At 38.5% G+C, this 20,890-nt stretch overlaps 1 protein-coding gene across 6 annotated transcripts in view; it reads left to right on the forward strand.

Annotated features, from left to right (window-relative positions):
* The first annotated feature begins 2,114 nt into the window (after window positions 1-2,114).
* The window catches only part of SEC24A (SEC24 homolog A, COPII coat complex component), a 50,869-nt gene continuing 32,093 nt past the window's right edge, over window positions 2,115-20,890 (forward strand). For 2 of the 6 annotated variants that reach the window (XM_069483626.1, XM_069483627.1), the window contains exons 1-6: window positions 2,116-2,976; window positions 10,083-10,550; window positions 14,928-15,101; window positions 18,478-18,555; window positions 19,522-19,682; window positions 19,946-20,118. In XM_069483626.1, the coding sequence (XP_069339727.1) occupies window positions 2,880-2,976; window positions 10,083-10,550; window positions 14,928-15,101; window positions 18,478-18,555; window positions 19,522-19,682; window positions 19,946-20,118 (1,151 nt within the window). In that variant the 5' untranslated portion in view covers window positions 2,116-2,879. Of the gene's footprint in view, window positions 2,977-10,082; window positions 10,551-14,927; window positions 15,102-18,477; window positions 18,556-19,521; window positions 19,683-19,945; window positions 20,119-20,890 lie in introns of all 6 variants that reach the window. The other 4 variants (XM_069483632.1, XM_069483628.1, XM_069483629.1 and 1 more) reach the window with 4 other exon arrangements.

A 20,890-nucleotide genomic window follows, 5' to 3' on the forward strand; every position in this document is an offset into this window, starting at 1 on the left:
GTGAAAATCTTATAATGGACATATGAATTGTATATATGTGGCAGAAGGGTCCTGTTCTGGAAAAGATAAAAAAAAAAGTAGAATATATTATTGACATCAGTTTAGAACAGTGTATGGTAGTGTACATATAGGTAAATATTTAATATGAAAATTACTTAACTGTTTTTTTATGTTGTCTCACCTCAATTACTTAAGCATCTGATATCAATATTTTAAAGCTGATTACATTCAAAGTGTAAAAAACATTTGAAAGACTTAACCATAAGGTTTTTTTTTGTTGTTGTTTGTTTGTTTTTTGAGACAGAGCCCTCTTCTGTTGCTAGCACGCCAAGAGTGTGGTGGCATTAGCATAGCTCACTGCAACTTCAGACTCCTGGGCTCAAGTGATCCTCCTGCCTCAGCCTCCCAAGTAGCTCGGGTTACAGGCACATACCACCATGCCCTGCTAATTTTTTTTATTTTTGGTAGAAACAGGTTCTCTAGGACTCCCAAAGTGCTATGATTACAGGCTTAAGCCACTATGGCTGGCCCTGGAGGGGATAATAGCAATAGGGAAACTTAGGGGTAGAATAAATTTTAGAAAAAGCATTGTTTACTTATTAGCAAGTTATTTATGTTCATTTAACCTCATTTAACCAATTAGATTATTTACTTTTTAAAATCTCTGAACACAAAGATATTGTTTAAACAGAGCAAAGTTCAAAGAAAGTTTGATTTAACCAAATCAAACCACTGTGCCAAGGTCAACAAACCAAGATCATTCAAATAGAGTTGCAAAAAAAAAAAAAAAATGTAAGTATGAGACCAGGCCTAAGCATTTGCCTCTTTGAAGAGTGACCCTGATTTTCTGTCTGATCTCAGGAAGGTTCAGTTTCTCTCCAAGGTCTATTTTCTCTTTAAAACATTGAGAAGCTTGTGTTTATGTATCTTTTTATGTGTTTTTGGATATATGATTTGGGATTTTGTTATAGTGGCTCTAAGCTGAAAATAATTGGACCAAAATTATCATCTTCATTTATACTACAGACAACTTTGAATGTAGATCTTGTACAAGGAATACAATTGTTGAATTCCACCTGTAGCAAATACATTTTTAGTGAGGCTCTGAGGCAAATGACATCAACAACAGGGTTAGGATAAAATTTAATATTTAGTTATTTCAATTTTTACTGCCTATTTTTCAAGTCTGACAGTGGTTGGTTTAGATCTTGCTTTTTTTTTTTTTTTTGCTAACTAGTTGGGGTTCAGTAGATCTTGCTTTTTTTTGTAGATAACGTAACATTTCATAGCAGGGATTTGATGTCAAATGATTTAGGTAAGATGTACTTCACCCTGAGATTGCACACCGGTGGCACATTGTAATCAACAGTAGAAATCTGTAAAGGGCTTTATCATCAGCCCAGAGCAGGAAAAACCTAAATAGAATGAAGGTAGCTAAGTTGATTACTGAGATCATTAATTAACTATGTTGCCTGATCACCCCAGTTTTTACCTCTTTGGCCTCAAAAGTAAAAAAAGTCTTGCCAAAAAAAAAAAAGGAAGTCTGAATTCTTCACCTTACTGTAAACTCTTAGAAGAGGAAACAAAACTGCCATTTAAATGTGCTAATGAATTTTAGCGTGACTATACTATGAATCAGCGAGTTTCAAAATTAAAATAGCCTCTGAACCCTCCGGTCAAAAAGCAAAGGCCTCCTCCTCAGCTTGATCACACTTTTATATAGACATATATATAGATGTACATATATATATATATCTATATATCTATATATATATTTGGGGGGAGGAGTGAAGAGGAGACTTTTCCTTTTTTTTTTTTTTTTGAGACAGAGTCTCACCCCGGCAAGCCCGGGGAGAGTGCAGTGGTACCATCAGTAGCTCACTGCAACCTCCAGCTCCTGGGATCCAGCGATCCTCCTGCCTCAGCCTCCCAAGTAGCTGAGACTACAGGCGCGCCACAACGCCTGGCTCATTTTTCTATTTTTAGTAGAGACGGGGTCTCAGTCTTGCTCAGGCTGGTCTCAAAACTCCTGAGCTCAAGCGATCCTCCCGTCTCGGCCTCCCAGAGCGACAGGATTACAGGCTTGAGCCACCGCGCCCGACCTTGATCACACTTTTAACACATATACGTATTTAACCACCTCCCTTCGAAATCGTTTACAATTTACACCCGGAATATGACGACGAAATGTGAAATGAACCGGTTCAGCTACCAGTGGTGGTATGGTCTCAAAAGGGGACGATGACGTCAGTCCTGTCAGGTAATCTTAACCAAACTATGGGTCCCACCCCACGAAAGCGGCTACTGCAGCCAAGACTGCACTCCGATCCCGGCCCAGCGGGCCAGGTCACGTCGACGGCGGGAATTTCCGTAGCGGTGACATACGCCACTTCCGGCCGGCGGTGATAGTCACTGACGTGGCAGAAGAGGCCGGGCACGATCCTCCCGGCCGGGACGCCAGGAGCTGTCAGGTGGCCTCGGGGAAGCCCTTCGCGGAGAGGAGCGATGGCCGGCAGCCGCAACTAGCCCCGGAGCCGGAAGTGCCACGTGTCCCGATTGCGCCTGCGCGGCAGGCGGCTGACAAGCACTTCCGTCCGGGGCCTCCCTCCTCTCCCGGTCTGGTTGCTGCCTCCCAGCCGGGCGTGCGAGGCCCCACGGGCCGGACTCTCAACTCTCGGTTCCCAGGCTAGGCTGTGGCCGCTGGCGGGCTCAGGAGAGTGTGGCGCCATGCCTCGGGCTTGATGCGCCGCCCTCTGTTCTCTGGGTCTTCAGTCCTAAGTTGTTAGCCCCCACCGTCCGCTTCGGCAGTCGGCTTTCGGCTCTCCGCGGGGCGCTGCAGTCGACCCTGAACAGCTCCTTCCAACTCTCCCGCCGTCATCATGTCCCAGCCGGGAATGCCGGCCCCCGGCGGCGCTCCAGCCGATCTGCAGGCCCAGAACGGGGCCGCCTCGGCCTCGGGGTCTCCCTACACCAACGGTGAGTGCTGCCTGGGGTCGGGGGGCCGGCGCAGCCTGGGTCCGGGCTCGAACCGGCCTTTCGTTACTGCCGCTGCTTGAGGCCACGGAGATGGAGCGGTGGTCTCCCTACTGGGGTCTGGCGCGGGTGGTGGGGGACGGCCGGGAGACCGCGGCGAACCTGCACCCGTAGCCTCAGGCTCGTCTTAGTGTTTCATTCACATTTATTTATTCAGTCAGCAAACAGTTAATGAGCACCTGCTGTATGCAACGCCGTCAGTAAACACGGGTGAGAAAATACAGATTCGGTCAATACCTCAAAACTCGAATTCCAGGATCATAGTGCCTGTGTGCTTTGGCCCTCGGTGCCACCGCACGCTAGTCTCCTAGACCTCAGGGTTTGGAGTCTGATTTATCTCGGTTCTGTAGGCCCTGAGGTGGGGTGGGTGTACTACTCAGTCTGAGTTTGGGAAATGAATACATGACTGCTTATGGGAGACCCCTTTCCGGTCTGCTCGTCTCTCCCAGAACCTTCCTAGAATTGTACCTAGGCCACCTGTTTTCAGCTGTGAAAGAATCAAATAGAGGAGAGACTCTCCTGTTTGATTTCCAGAGGTGTTTACATCACTTGAAAAGTGGTTGGACACAACTCTCTGGGCTTCTGACAAGACTGTGTACATGTGGCGCTGTAGTTTGTCATTTGGCATGAGAATGTCATAATTTTATACCCCTTCTAAGATTCCTTAAATTGTCGTCTATTGTGATTTGTTAAGTCTATTATATGTTGCAATAGAGAAAGACAGATTTTCTGCCAACAACTTGCCTGCTTACCGATTTACCTACAAATCTTTGGTTTATGAACATAAGACTAGTAGAATAATAATACTAAAGTACTTAAATTGCCCATTGGAATCCAAGATTGCTGTGATGGAGAAAATAACCAATGATTAAAATTGTTAATTTACATTATTTTTAGAGAAGACTACTGTTTTCTGTACAAAGCTGCCTCTAAAAGACTTTAAAAAATGTCTTTGAGTAGGCAGCTATGTGGGCAGAAGCAAGAATAAGTGGGGGAAAGACACTGACAGGGTGTTAAGTTGAATTAATTGTTATTTGTCAAATTTATGATAATGGATTATGTAAACTATGCTTTATCCTAGGATATTTAGTAACATTTACACACAGGATGAAATCACTTTAAAACATTCATGTTAAAGTCAAATAACTTGAACCAGATGTCATATGGTTATGGGTTTTTCTTATAATCTATAAGTTTCAATTTTACATAAACTGAAAATGGCAAATCCCCCAAATGTGCCTGTAAGCTTGTATGTTAGTGTAGTTGTCATAATGTTGAAAAATTTTTTTTTTTTTCTGAGACAGTCTCACTCTGTTGCCCGGGCTAGGGTGCCGTGGCGTCAGCCTAGCTCACGGCAACCTCAAACTCCTGGGCTTAAGCGATCCTCCTGCCTCAGCCTCCTGAGTAGCTGGGACTACAGGCATGTGCCACCATGCCCGGCTAATTTTCTATATATATATTTTTAGTTGTCCATATAATTTCTTTCTATTTTTAGTAGAGACGGGGTCTCGCTCTTGCTCAGGCTAGTCTCAAACTCCTGAGCTCAAATGATCCACCTGCCTCGGCCTCCCAGAGTGCTAGGATTACAGGCGTGAGCCACCGCGCCCGGCCATAATGTTGAAATATTAAAGGAATTCAACCAATGTGATATTGTCACTATGTTGATTTGATCCAGTGCCAAAGACATTTGTTGCACACCTAAATTCTGTCCTTGTGCATATAAAAGAGAATAAGAAAGCACTCCCAGTACATAGATTGCCCAGAACCAATTGGGAATTCAGACATGTAACTGGTGGTTGCAGTGCAGGATGATAGCAGCTGGAAGAATGTGGCCACCTGAGGTGGGGAGTGAGATCATAGGACTACAGATATAAGCCTCTTTTAAAATATAATTTTGACAGGTCTATTTATAAGCCCTATTTATAAAGTTTTTCTATAGATGTAATCTCAATAAATGGTTAATGTCCTATATTGGGTTGTTTTATTGTTTATCCTGTTAATTATACAGAAAGTAGCAATGTGGTGGCAAATTGGAGGGGAGGGTATTTTTCTAGGAGGTGACAAAAAGTTTATGTACTAGAGTGTAGTTTTGGTTAACTGTTTCAAGGAAGTAATTGCTGCTTAAATGTTCTATTGAAATGTTTAAGCTTTAGATTTTTTTTTTTTTTTTTAGATAGAGTCTTGCTTCGTTGCCCTGGCTAGAATGCCATGGCGTCAGCCTAGCACACAGCAACCTCAAACTTCTGGGCTCAAGCGATCCTTGTGCCTCAGCCTCCCAAGTAGCTGGGACTACAGACATGTGCCACCATGCCCGGCTAATTTTTTCTCTATGTATTTTTAGTTGTCCAGCTAATTTCTTTCTATTTTTTTTTTTTTTTTTTGTAGAGACGAAGTCTCACTCTTGCTCAGGCTGGTCTCGAACTGCTGAGCTCAAACCATCTGCCCTCCTCGGCCTCCCAGAGTGCTAGGATTACAGGCGTGAGCCACCGCACCTGGCCTAAGCTTTAGATTTAATGCAGCTTGCTTAAATTATGTATTATACTATAGTTGGATCTTTAGATTTTTTAAAAAAATATTATAATCAATAGACCTAATGATGACCTTTTTCATTTTTCTATAACTTGCTTTCATATTGTATGGTGTCATTCTAGTACAGAATTCCTTATACAGCAAAACATTTCTCTCTGTGATAAAGGTTGTATGAACAGGTTTTTTCCTAAGTCTTTGTGTGGATTTTATATACGTATTTCCTTTGTGAAAATTGATAGTGAGACTGCAAGACTGCTTGAACTAACAGATTTTAATCTCATTATCATGTAATAAGGCTAAAGGCAAATAATGACTCCCAGAGTTACTTGCTTTCTTGACTATTTGAATAAACTTGTAAAGGCAGTTAGGAACTGCAGTTTTATTCATTTCATTTTTTGTAATATTCACTTTTTTGTATATAGAATTATGGGTGAAAAGGGTGTTCTCCTCCCCGCCTTCCTCTCTCCCATTCCACTGTTATATTGTACTTTTATAAAGTAATATCTGACTTCCCTCTAGACTGTAAGCCCCATGAAGGCAAAAATATCTGCTTTTGTGCATCTCTCTCTCTCCAGCTCCCCACATTACCTAGCACATTTTAGGAGTTACCAGTTTTGTTGAATTGGGTATTTTGCAATTCAGTTTACTAAACATGTATTGAATTATTCATTATAAGATTAGAGCTCACTGCTTCTTCTTCTTCTTCTTTTTTTTTTTTAACCTCCAAGTTTCTGCTTGATCTTTTTTTCTTTTCTGTGGATTTTTTCACAGTATTACCAGCCAAAACAATAGTATATGTGAGAATTTTTTCTTGTTATCAGTTTAACACATTGACTGTCACACTAGAAAAAAATTTTTTTTTCGTTTGGACCACGGTATTTTATTTCGAAAATAGAATAAAACGTTCAAAAACAGAACGATCCTTTCTAATTTAATGAAAAATTTGTTATTTTTTATTGTTTTCTGTGCATGAGTTATATGCAACTTGAAAAATAGTTCACTCAGGTCCCAAGGTAAAGAGACATTTGAGTTACATATGCTTCATAGGGCCCCGGGCTCAAAACTAGAGTGAGTTAATTACACATGGCAGTTGATGTGTTAAATGCTAGTCTTATGCTAATACTTCTATTTTGTCAGTGATAGAAACAATCTTTTAGTTTCACTCTGACATAAACCATGTTTATGATTGTTTAATGTAGGAAGTCTTTAGTTATGATCAAAGCATGCTGTGAATAGAAATGGCATATGATCTATAACACATTGATTGTTGTGATCAGGTTCCATTTAATGTTTTCAGTGGAGTCAATACATCTGGATTCCCATAATATTCTTCGCATACCTCTATTAGAACTAGCCACGTTGTATGTGGTAACCATTGAGCTTCTTGTTTGTCTCTGGGGATAGACTGAGAGCTCTTGAAAGACAGAAATAGTGACAGTAAGAACTAACATTTATTGTTCACTTAACTTGTGTGCCCAAGCACTGTGCTAGGTTGCATTACATGCATTATCTCATTTAATCTTCACAACAGCCCTGTGAGGTGGGAACTGTTATTTTTACTGACAAGAAAACTGAGATGAGTGGTTAAGCAATTAGCTTAAGGTCACATAGGTAATAAATAATGAAACCCTGATTTAAACACAGGAAGTCTTACTTGACCACTGTTATTCTACTTAAGTGGTTTTTGTTTTGTTTTGTTCTGTTTTGAGACAGAGTCTCACTCTGTTACCCGGGGCTAGAGTGCCGTGGCGTCAGCCTAGCTCACAGCAACCTCAAACTCCTGGGCTCAAGTAATCCTCCTGCCTCAGCTTTCCGAGTAGCTGGGACTACAGGCATGCGCCATCATGCCCGGCTAATTTTTTTATATATATATATTTTTAGCTGTCCATATAATTTCTTTCTATTTTAGTAGAGACGGGGTCTCGCTCTTGCTCAGGCTGGTCTCGAACTCCTGAGCTCAAACCATCCGTCCTCCTCGGCCTCCCAGAGTGCTAGGATTACAGGCATGAGCCACCGCACCCAGCCACTGTAGGTTTTTATTAAACTCAAGAGTTCATACACATACTTCCTTCATATACACATATTTAAAAGGATCTTTCAGTCTTCAGTGAAATTATTCATTAAACCATGGTATATTGTAAAGTGTTATAATGGAGAATTGTAAAGATGGTTATGTTTGTTTGGAACTGTAGTCTGCTCCAAGTTGGTTTAAGTACAGAATGCATAAACCACCTCTCTAGAGGTAGAGCTATCAGATAAAAAGACTCCTTGGTGTATACAGATGAACAAATATTACAAACTAATAGGAAAGTGGAACAATCAAGATAGGACCAGAGGGACCTAATGAGAGAAGAACCATGTTTGATTCATCTAACAGAGATAGATCTAATGAATCTATGGTTCAAGACATTGGCTGCTTTCTTGGGTGAGTTGACATACTATATGTTAAACCTAACCCTGCAGAAAAATTGAGCTTTATAGTAAAGTTTGCCTAAAGAGCAAGTAAGAAATAAATAGAATCAAAGAATCAGAATATAGTGGAAAGACTTGACTCACAGATAAGAAAAAAACATATTATCCTGTCTCTGTTTTATTAAAATAAAATGAATGTCCAATATGAGAAAGAAAGTAGGAAATGAGATCAGAAAGGAAACCCAAGACATAGAATCTTATAAGGAATTATAAGGACTTTGGAGATTTTGAGCAGGGAAGTTGATATGATTTAGTTGGAAAAAGTAATGGGGCCAGGCACAGTGGCTGACACCTGTAATCCTAGTACTTGGGGAGGCTGAGGTGGGAGGATTGCTTGAGCCCAGGAGTTTGAGGTTACAGTAAGCTATGATTGTGGGACTGCACTCCATCCTGGGCAACAGAGTGAGACCTTGTCTCTAAAAAAAGAAAAATTAAATTAAAAAAAAATTAAAAGGTAATAGGATGTATGGGGAGTAAATCATAGAGGAATAAGGGAGGTTGCAAGAGTATCAGTCAGGGCTGGGTGCAGTGGCTCATGCATGTAAACCTAGCACTGTGGGAGGCTGAGGTGGGAGGATTGCTTGAGGTCAGGAGTTTGAGACCAGCCTGGGCAAGATCGAGACTCCGTCTACTAAAAATAGAAAAATTAGCCAGGGATAGTGGCACGCACCTGTAGTCCTAGCTACTTGGAAGGCTGAGGCAGGAGGATCACTTGAGCCCAGGAGTTTCAGTTTGAGGTTGCTGTGAGCGACGATGACGATGACGCCGCTGTACTCTACCCAGGGTGACAGAGTGAGACTCTGTCTCCAAAAAAAAAAAAAAAAAGAAGTATCAGTCAGGTGGCTTTCAGATTTTAACTGTAATCTAAAATAAGAAATATATTTTAAATAGTGGCTCAGTACATGTAGTCATTTATGTATATATTTACAACTGAAATCACATAGTAATATTTGGTCGTATTATATATAATGTGCTCTGATATTTTCTGTTCTTAACTATTATCTGCCATGTCAATAAAAACGATAGTTTATAACTCAAATTGATTTCATAACACATTAATGGGTTGCTACCCATGGTTTGAAAAATATTGACTTAACCCAGCATGACAGAGCATTCTTATACAGTGCATATGATTTCCTCTTTCTTGAGAAATAATTTTTGGGGAAGATCTTACCTTCTAATTCGGCATTTGTGGTATTTTGAATAATTGATGGCCTTTTCTTTTAACTATGTAGTTAGAAACAGAAATGAAATTAAATATTCTGTTCATAGTAGTGACAAGCTACAAAATACCTAGTGACAGATTTAACAAATAAGGTATAAGACATCTTATGAAAAAAAGCATGAAATATTATTTGAAGGTATAAAATAAATTTTAAATATGTAGGAGATATACTATGCCTTTGAATGGAAAGTTTTTCTGTCATAAAAATATCAACTAATCCAAAATTAATATATAAATTAAATGTAATTCCAATCAATATTTCAATATTTTTTGTGAGAGACTGTTCGAAGTGGTCTTATTTTTGTGTATATCTGAAAATTTTCATTTAAAGGTATTTTAAATTTATAAAATAGCTATTTATCTGTTTGTAACTTCCTTTTTTCTCTTACCATTCTTTTTGTAATTTATCTCTGTTGATAGATGTATACCTAGTATATTCATTTTATTGATAGTTAGTCCTTTGTGTGACACTAGCAATAGGAGGGTTCCAATTTCTCCACATTCTTGCCAATACTTGTTATTATCTATCATTTTATTTTGCCCATCCTAGTTGTTGTGATTGGTATTTCATTGTGGTTTTGATTTATGTTTCTTTAATGACTAATGATGTTTATATTTCTCTAATGCCTAATAATTGCATGTGCTTATTGGCCATTTGTATATCTTCTTTGGAAATATCTTTGAATGTCTATTTAAAGCCATTATCTTTAAATTGGGTTATTTATGTTTTTATTGCTGAGTGTAAGAGTACCATATTTTTTTTTTTTTTTTTAGTATTGCTATATTCGTTTGAAAGACTAATTTTTCCTCCTCTTATTGGAAGGTCCTCTCCAAAATGCACTAATGTCTTCACAAGTGTCAGTGAGCCAAGGATATAATTTCCAGCCTCCAGGATCCTACTCTCATCTAATACCAGCAAAGACTTTGAATCCAGCCTCTGGACAGTCTAACTATGGTGGTTCTCAGGGATCTGGACAGACTCTTAATAGACCACCTGTGGCCTCTAATCCAGCAACACCTTTGCTCCATAGTGGTCCTGTTCCCCGAATGCCACTACCTGCTTCTCAGAACCCAGCTGCTACACCAATGCCTTCTGGTAGCTTTCTTCCTGGAGCCAACCTACCACCACCTTCGAATTGGCAATATAACTATCCATCCACAGGATCACAGACAAACCATTGTCCTCGTGCATCATCCCAACCACCTGTATCTGGGAATACAAGTTTAACAACGAATCATCAGTATGTTTCTTCTGGAGATCCTTCACTTCAAAACAGCTTCTTAAAGTCAGGTAGTATTTTTATAGGAGTGTATGAAATGTGAAACTTTTGCTTGTTTAGATGTTTGAATTAATACTTGAAGCCTTAAAACCATATGGAAAATTACTGGCTTTTAAAGTCATTATTAGTCTTTTTATAAATTACTTTTCCAACCTCTGAGTTAAATCAAATAACTTAAATTTATGAATTGGTCCTGCCTTGCTTCTTTCCTTTGAAGGTGTCTTCTGTTTTTCTTTGAGTTACCCATGATATTTCAGGGATTCGGGTATGCGTGCAGAACCACTTCCTTAGGGACTGGCCATTACTTTAATGAACTGGGTTCCATCATACAGCTGGAGAAGGTGAATAAATCCCTGTGGTCTCTCTCTGGTCTTCTGAGGTTTGAGTTACCTTTTTGGCATGACTGTTTTGGGGCCATAAGCTGTGTAGGATCTTGGAGGAGGAGGTCAAAACATGATGCTTTTGGAGTGAAGAGCATTATTGAGTACAGCATTATTGAGTGATCGGTTGTACTCAATAACTCCATACAGTGGACAGAGATTTTTTTTTCTCTTTTTTAGACAGAGTCTTGCTTTGTTGCCCAGACTGGAGTGCAGTAGCACAATCATGGCTCACTGCAACCTCCAACTCCTGGCTTCAAGCAATCCTCCCTGCTAAGCCTCCCAAACTGCTAGGATTACAGGCTTGAGTCACCATACTTGGCCCTGGACAGAAATTTATATGGATGCTTTCTTCCAAGAGTTTTATAATTTTAGCTCTTACATTTAGGTCTTTGATAAGTTTTTTTTTTTTTTTTGAGACAGAGTCTTGCTCTGTTGCCTGGGCTAGAGTGAGTGCTGTGGCGTCAGCCTAGCTCACAGCAACCTCAAACTCCTGGGCTTAAGCGATGCTACTGCCTCAGCCTCCCAAGTAGCTGGGACTACAGGCGTGTACCACCATGCCCAGCTAATTTTTCTCTATATATTTCTAGTTGGCCAGATAATTTCTTTCTATTTTAGTAGAGACGGGGTCTCGCTCTTGCTCAGGCTGGTCTCGAACTCCTGACCTCGAGCGATCCTCCCGCCTCGGCCTCCCAGAGTGCTAGGATTACAGGCATGAGCCACCGCACCCGGCCAGTCTTTACTAAGTTTTGAGTTAATTTTTGCATACAGTATTAGGTAGGGTCCAACTTCATTGTTTTGCATGTGGCTATACACACAGTTGTCCCATTACTATTTGATGAAAAAGACTAGTCTTTCTCCCATTGAATTATCTTGGCACCCTTGTTGAAAATCAGTTGATCATAAACTAAGGGTTTACTTCTAGACTCTGAATTTTATTTCATTGTTGTATATGTCTATTTTTATGTCAGTACCAAACATCTTGATTACTGTAGCTTTGTATTAATCTTTGAATTGGGGAAGTGTGGCTCTTCTAACTTTTTTGTTTTCAAGATTGTTTTGGCTCTTCTGGTTCTCTTGCAGTTCCATATGATTTTTAGGATCAGCTTGTCAATTTTTGCAAAAAAAAAAAAATAGCTGGGGTTTTGATAGGGATTGTGTTGAATCTGTACATTAATTTGAGAAGAAAGCTATGCATTATATTCTTAGACTGACTTTGATCTTTTTATTTTTTTTTTAATTAAAAAATTTTTTTTAGAGACAGGGTCTCATTCTGTTGCCCAGCCTGGAGTACAGTGGCCCAATCATAGCTCACTGTAACCTCAAACTCCTGGGCTCAAGCAATCCTCCTGTTTCAGCCTCCCGAGTAGCTGGGACTACGGGCCCGCACCACCATGCTTAGTTAAATTTTTAATTTTTTGTAGAGACAGGGTCTACCTATGTTGCTTAGGCTTGTCTTGAACTCCTGGACTCAAGTGAATCCTCCTGCCTCACCCTTCCAAAGTGCCAGGATTAAAGGTGTGAGCCACCATGGCTGGCTGATCTTTTTATTTTTTAATCTCAGCATTTGATCTCTGGTTCAGAAGTAGGTTCATTTAACCATTTCACTTTTCCTTTTTTGCTATTAAAATTAGCAGGGTCTTATACACCTACCAACATTAGGAGTGTTTCTTTGAAAAGCATGAAAAGCATTTAAAATTCTGTATTGGGATCTGCATATTGATTCAGTGAAATAGTAATATCAATAGTTACCTTTTCTTCACTCATATATTTTTGTATGTATATATGATATGTACTCCATTGGACTTGTAGTTTATTAACTGCTGACCTCCGAAAATGCTGGGATTATAAGTGTGTGTCATTGTGCCTGGCTTTCTCTTCCTAAGAGACCTCTAAAAGAAAATTCTTCGTTTTTTACTTCTGTTTTTTCAACTCATAATTCATAGTAGGTACCTGATACTCTGAAGTCAAAACTGTGAGTATCTAAGTTACACTAAATTTCTATTAAATTTTCTGAATTATTTTTTCTAATAGGCTACTTTTTAGCATCCTTACATTAATTAGCCTTAGGAATCTGAGACGGCAGGGTCTGAAACTCTGGCTATGAATGTTATAAATAAGAATTATTCAACTTGAAAAAACAATGTATTTTATGAAATGTATCATAATCTGGATTCAAAAATATTCTTCTAAAAACTGTGAAAAATCTCAAAACTTATATTCTGTTAAACATTAGCTTGTTACATCTTTGTGGTCAGATGTAGTATACATTCTTGTTCATGCTGAGCTGGTAATGTACCTTGCCCCTTTGTCCCTTTGACTTCTCTGTATTGCCATAGATGTGTGTCAGTGCCTCTTGATAAGGAAGTTATGTGGCAGTAATCTTTGTCTGCACTTTTATCAACAAGGCACTGATTTGTCTTCTTGGGAGCCATAACGTTCACTAATAACAATAATTTTTCAATTTGGCCCTGGAGAATTTATTTAATAATAGTATTGAAGCATTTTGGAAAATTTCCTACATTTATTCCTTAAGTTTTATAAAAGACAGGATTAACTGTATGCTATATTCAAAGTAAAATTTATTGCCCATTTCACCTATAAACCCAGATGTTTAAAAAAAAGTCTTGGAAAGAAAAATTAAAGCACACATTTATCAGTGGTGGTTTTTTTTTTGTTGTTGTTGTTAGTGCTGTATCGTCAGCGTAGCTCACAGCAACCTCAAACTCCTGGGCTCAAGCAGTTCTCTTGCCTCAGCCTCCCAGATAGCTGGGACTACAGGCGCATGCCACCACACCCAGCTAATGTTTCTATTTTTAGTAGAGACGGGTCTCGGGTCTCACTCTTGCTCAGGCTGGTCTCGAACTCCGAGCTCAAGCAATTCTCCCCCCTCGGCCTTCCAGAGTGCTAGGATGCCACCATGGCCAGCCTCAATGGTGTTTTATCTATTAATACTTTGTAGACTTTGTTCCTCCTCTTTGGCAAATGAGAAGGCAGAAATAATGTGGTTAACTTGAAAGAACGGGAGGTTGGGGGCTTTGAAACGTTGATATCACATAGAAGAATTTCCCTAAGAGTAACTGATCATGTTTTTACACTGGTTAGAGCTTATTGTCCAAGTAGAAAAATGGTGAAATTAGGACAGTGAAATGCTTGGTAGATACAAGGACAAATACCATGTTATTCTTAGTTTATTTTGATGGGTAGTTTTAAACCTGTCAGAAAGCAGTGTTTTATAATGTTTATATATAAACTTTGGATCAATTTCTGATTTTTAAGCCTACGGCATATTCTTAATATAAAATTTAAGCCATTCTAGAAGGTGAACTAGCTTTAACTATTACTAGGTAAACATTATACAATGTATGAATTTATGATCTCATTTTTAACAGGTTATACCCCAATAAAACAAAGCAAAATAAACCTAGGAGAATTTAGAATAACCACAATACTCTGTATTTTTACTCTAAACTTAGTTGGTGTTAATTGAACAGATTAATAAATACAGTTAACAAAATATTACAAAATTAATAAAATAAAATCAACATTTTATTCATGTTAATTTCTACTGGATATTTCACATGGCCTATTGAATCTCTATGATCAGTTAATGAAAAATAATTAATGAAGAGGGCATTATAACTACTGTAGAAGTGATTTCATGCTAATATTATATTTACTCTGCTTTAATAATTGACAGAAGCATGATAGGAGAGAGTTGGAAATTTATAAAATGTCCATATAGATTTTAAAAATCATAAATTTAAGAAGTTAATGTATTTCTGGTAATTTGTTGGTGATTATAATTAAAATGTAGTTCGGTTGTGATAGGTCATGCCTGTGATCCTGGCACTCTGGAAGCTAGCCCAGGCAACAGAGCAAGACTCTGTCTCAAAAAAAAAAAAAATTAAAATGTAAATTTGGAAGTTACTCAGCTTTGGTAAAAGGCTGTTTTTAGCCTTTGTCTTAAGTTCTTAAGTGACATGTGAAAAACCAATGTTTCCATAGGTTCTTCTGTACCTCCCTTAGCAAATGCACCTCTGCCTACCACTTTTCAACCAGGAGTTCTTCCTGGGCCCCCTCCTGCTGGAGGCCCACCTTCAGTAAGGGCTCTCATGCCCCAGAAAACATCACAGAGAGCTGTACCCCAGCCCTCATTTAATTCAGCTATCAACCAAGAAGGTAAGTAAATCAAGAAACAAAGTCAAGTACTAAAGTTTTGACTTAAAATAGAAAGAGGAATATTATCTGAATTCTGTGCATTAGAATCCTATTTTCCAGCAAATCTGGCGTTTGGTTAGGGATAGACTTCAGGAAATAGAGTTTTAAAAAATTCCTCAAAAAAAAAAAAACATCTCCAGAAATTCCATTACCTTATGCTGGGCTATGACTAGAATTTGGGAACCACTGCTCTTATCTTCTTTTGTCACATTTTTTGTTGTTGTGTAGGTTTTTTTTTTTTTAAATCATGGCTATATCAAGTTAGATGCCTTTTGGAAGTGGGTGCAAAAGGAGAATTACTGCTTTTCTGGACATGATGTTAGAACTATCCTTTTTAAAGTATTGATCCTTTTCCACCAAAGTTCCCCCTGCTTCCCCATCAGAGACAGGACCTTGCTCTGTTGCCCAGCTGGAGTGCAGTGGCCATAGCTCACTGTAACCATGAACTCCTGGGGTCAAGCGATCTTCCTGCCTCAGCTTCCCGAGTAGCTGAGACTACAGGCGTGGCCACCATACCTGGCTGATTTTTTAAATTTTTGGTAGAGATGAAGTCTTCCTGTGGTACCCAGGCTGCTTTTGAACTCCTGGCCTCAACCTCCCAAAGTACTGGGATTATAGGCATGCGCCACTATGCCCAATCTGAAGAAGCATTTTGATTGCCACTATTATTGTAAATATTAACAAATATTAAAAAATATTTATGAGACTAAATAAAAATCTTTTATACAAGTAGTGAAAATATACAAGTAGTTTGGTTTTGTTTTTGTGTTTGGTTTTGTTTGGGACGGAATCTCCCTATGTTGCCCCAGCTAGAATGCAGTGGCATCATCATAGCTTGCTGCAACTTCAAACTCCTGGGCTGTCTCGATTCTCCTATCTCAGCCTCCTGAGAAGCTGGGACTACAGGTGTGTGCCACCACACCTGGCTAAATTTTGTACTTTTTGTAGAGATACGGTCTCACTATGTTACCCAGGCTGGTCTTGAGCTCTTGGCCTCAAGCAGTCCTCTCACCTCAGCCTCCCAAAGTGCTAGGGTTACAGGAGTGGGCCATTATGCCCAACCTATACAAGCATTTTAAAGTTTTACACAAGTAAAGCATTATCTTGGCATGTAACTGAAATAAGAGTATTAATTTAAATAAGATATCTCTTAAAGTAAGAAATTTGATTTTAGCTGTAATATAACCATTGCAGCATGATGTGGTATAACAGAGAAGGGGGAACAAAACATTGCCTTTTTATCCTACTACTGAGTATAATCAATATTGTCATTTTTGTATTTTCTTCTAGCATTACTTTTTTAAGTATTATGAGTAGGAAAAAGAATAGTGTTAACAATAAGTAACAAAATGATAAGGTATTTTCTCACTGATTGCTCCATTATAACTTTGAAAATCAACTTACAATAAATATGTAAATTTTTAAACAACTAAATAGAATCCACGTATGCGTAATTCTTTTGTTTGTTTCAACTAAAAGTTTTACTACTGTGGCGTACTGTATCAATTCATGGCCAAAATCATGTTGGTTTTGAGAATTGAAAGGAGTTATTGACTTTATTGAAAATCATTAGACATATGTACTTGGTGTTTATTTAATTTAAAAATATTAATATTAGGGGGGTACAAATTTTTCATTACATAGATACCTTGTATAATGCTTAAGTTGGGGCATTTAGCATGTCCATCACCAGACAAACGTTCATTGTACCCGATAGATAAGTTTTTACCCCTCACCCACTCCCACCTTCTACTTGGTGTTCATATGCCTGTTAAAGTTAGCACTCTTGTATTTACATTCTAGGAGTTGATGCTATTCACTGAATTGAGTTTGTTGTTATTTTTTCCTAACCTCCTCTACCGGGGATGAATTTAGTTTCTTCTGTCCCTGAATTAGAGCTCATGTATAGCAGAGATAACTGGAAATAAATACTTAGGCTTCATATGCAGATGTCCCTGGCATTTATCTTTAATCCTATACAATATTAGAAGACAAGTTCAACTTTTCATTTTATTGTAGTGGTTGTTCTCTAGACTTAAAAAAGCAGTTATTCTAATTCACTTATATCATCTTCTAATTAATTTTGGATTCCACTCTGTTTCTTAGATATTTTGAAAATAAGGTCTTTTGTTGTCATAATTTTAATTTCTTTAAGTGGTATTTATTTTTATGTTTTTTTCAATGTGTACTGTTCCTTAGAGTTTGTTGTTGTTGTTGTTGTTGTTGGAGACAGTCTTGCTCTGTCACTTGGCTCTAGAGTGCCATGACGTCAGCCTAGCTCACAGCAACCCCAGATTCCTGGGCTCAAGCAATCCTCCTGCCTCAGCCTCCCAAATAGCTGGGACTACAGACATGCACCACCACACCCAGCTAATTTTTCTATTTTTAATAGAGATGGGGTCTCACCCTTGCTCAGGCTGGTTTTTAACTCCTGAGCTCAAGTGATCCTCCTGCCTCAGCCTCCCAGAGTGCTAGGATTATAGGTGTGAGCCACCACACCTGGCCTAGAGTTAGGTTTTGAAAAGCCCTGCTTGTTGGGTGCAGTGGTACACTCCTGTAGTCCCAGCTACTTGGGAGGCTGAGGCAGGAGGATCACTCGAGCTCAGGAGTTTGAGGTTGCAGTGACGTATGATGATGTCACTGCACTCTAGCCCAGGTGACAGAGTGAGACCCTGTCTCCAAAAAAAAGAGCCTTGCTGTTTGGGCCTTTGGGTTAAGTATGAAGTAACGTAAAAAAAGACTCCTTCCAAAGATTCATGTTTCCTTTCCCTGAAGCTGCAGCTATGTTAATTGATACTTTTTATAATATATATTTTAAAACATGCATTTTTTGGCCGGGCGCGGTGGCTCACGCCTGTAATCCTAGCACTCTGGGAGGCCGAGGTGGGCGGATCGTTTGAGCTCAGGAGTTCGAGACCAGCCTGAGCAAGAGCGAGACCCCATCTCTACTAAAAATAGAAAGAAATTATATGGACAGCTAAAACTATAGAAAAAAATTAGCCGGGCATGGTGGTGCATGCCTGTAGTCCCAGCTACTCGGGAGGCTGAGACAGGAGGATCGCTTGAGCTCAGGAGTTTGAGGTTGCTGTGAGCTAGGCTGACGCCACGGCACTCACTCTAGCCTGGGCAACAGAGTGAGACTCTGTCTCAAAAAAAAATAAATAAATAAAAATAAATAAATAAATAAATAAAACATGCATTTTTTGAATTTTTTTTGACAGGCTGTGGTTTTAAACTATTTGTTGTTTGAAAAGTTATGTAAAATTTTGGATGTTAGTTCAAATATTGCATGAATTATAATTCTAATTTAAATCTTATTAATGAACTTCCTTCTCAGGTATTACATCAAATATCAATAACGGATCTATGGTAGTCCACAGTAGTTATGATGAAATTGAAGGAGGTGGCTTCTTGGGTGAGATGCTATGAAAGTTTTTTTCTTTAATCTCTTTTTTCTGATTATAGAAGTAATATGTATGTGCTCATTGTAGGAATCTGTGCTCATTGCAGGAAACTAAGAAGAAAACTTCATAATTATGTAGCCATACCTACTGTTAACATTTTTGATTTACATGTATTTAGATTTTTGAGTAGTTTTTCTTCCCTTCAGAATTGGGATCATTAATTATGACTATGGAGTATGTTTATCAGTTATATATATTTAAATTTATTTGACTAACCCCCTAAGTTAAAAATTTAGGATATTTTCATTAAAGTTGTTTTGAGTTAAAATTTTAGTCTGAATACAAAATTTAATACATGAGGCCTGGTACCTTGTTTCACACTTGTAATCCCAGTGACTCTGGAGGCTGAGGTGTGAGGATCGCTTGAGCCTAGGAGTTTGAGGCTGCAATGCGCTACGATGGTCACTAGCCAGTGCCCTCCAGCCTGGGCAACACAGAGACCTGGGTCTCTTAAAATAATAATAATAATAATATAGTACATCATATGAAAGTAAATAAACTATACCAAACTCATTTTTGTGTGTCTATTCCTATAATCTAATGCATTTATGTGTTGACTTAAAGTACTCTGGAGCAGCGGCTCCCAAGGTCTCCAACGTTTTTGGCACCAGGGACTGGTTTCATGGAAGACAGTTTTTCCACGGGACAGAGTGGGGGAGGAGACAGAGCTCAGGCGGTGATACCGGCAACCGTGAGCTTCTTTGCTTACTCACGGGCCACTCACCTGCTGTGTGCTCCTCCTCCTTTAGTCAATTTCATGGAAGATAGTTTTTTCTGGGGGTGGGGGCCGTTCAGGGAGGCCAAGCTCTGTGGCCTGGTCCCTAACGGCCGGGGATGGTTATCTATCCTCGGACTGGGGGTTGGGGTCTGCAGCTTCTGGAGTATTAAATAGAACTTAAAAGTTACCTTGTTTCTAGCAACACCACAGCTTACTAATAAGAATCCCAAAATGAGCCGAAGTGTTGGATATTCATATCCCTCCTTACCACCTGGTTATCAGAACACGACACCACCTAGTGCAACTGGAATGCCACCCTCTTCCTTGAATTACCCAAGTGGACCACAGGCCTTTACTCAGGTAAACTTTTTGGTTTCTTTAAACTATTTTCCACCTTTTGGTTTAAACTATATGCATATGAGCAAAGTTTTAGGAAGGTATATTGAACATTTTTGCAACCAATTAGGATAATACTGGATATTTCATAATGACTTTGTCCTTATACATTTCTTTGGAGCCAAAAGATTTTCCAGTAAATCTAAATTACACTTTTGTTATTTAGAGAGAAATTAACCACCTCTATACACACTTATAAAACTTGGTTTGAAATGATATCTCTGTAGACTCCCTTAGGTGCTAATCATTTAACTGCAAGCATGGGTGGATTAAGTCTACATCCAGAGGGCCTAAGAGTTGTCAACCTTCTTCAAGAAAGAAGCATGCTTCCCTCAACACCTTTGCAGCCTCCGGTTCCAAATTTGCATGAAGACATCCAGAAACTCAACTGTAACCCAGAGTAAGGCTTCAAATAGCATTTCTTAATAAACTTGTGACGTTATACATGTTCTAAAAGTTTTCTAGATTTTTTTTAAGAGCTTCAGGTATTGTGAATAAGCTGTACAAGTATATTAATTTATGAAAGAAGTTCTAGATACAGAAGATAGAACTCTTTTACTTGCTTATTTGTGATTTGAAATGTTCTAAGTCATGAAATAGGGTTGTAACCCCTGAACTGATTCTGCTTTTATCAGCTGTAATGAGATTATGATATTAATTATCATTATGGTGGCTACATTCTTTCTTTAAAATCCAATGTATAGGGATTTGATTCTGTGTAATCCTTTATTTGCTCTCATTTTAAATTAATTTCATAACAAACATAATACTTTTTAATCCTGAAAAATTTGCTGTAAATTTAAATGTATGTGGTGAAGACTTCCTGATAAATTAAATTTGGTACTTTTAAATAATATTTTTCTTTTTATATTTTATTCTTTCTTTCTTTGTTTTTTGTTATTTCCCATTTCAGATGATGCTGCCAATAAATTATATGTTTAGAATATTCAGTAAAACTGAACTTTTAAATAATAAACTTAACATTTGTAAATTTGGGTCATCACCTAGTAATTCCAGTGTAATCTTTTTTCTTTTTCTTTTCCTAAGTTTTGTACATAAACCAAGAAGAGATTATTTTCGTTATATAGGATAACCATCTACTCTCTATTTCTGTGTGGGACTTAGACTTAAGTATTTTAGTGGGATGAAATTTGAAAGGGTCTATAGAAATA

This window comes from Eulemur rufifrons, chromosome 10 (assembly GCF_041146395.1).
Source record: "Eulemur rufifrons isolate Redbay chromosome 10, OSU_ERuf_1, whole genome shotgun sequence".
NCBI lineage: Eukaryota > Metazoa > Chordata > Mammalia > Primates > Lemuridae > Eulemur > Eulemur rufifrons.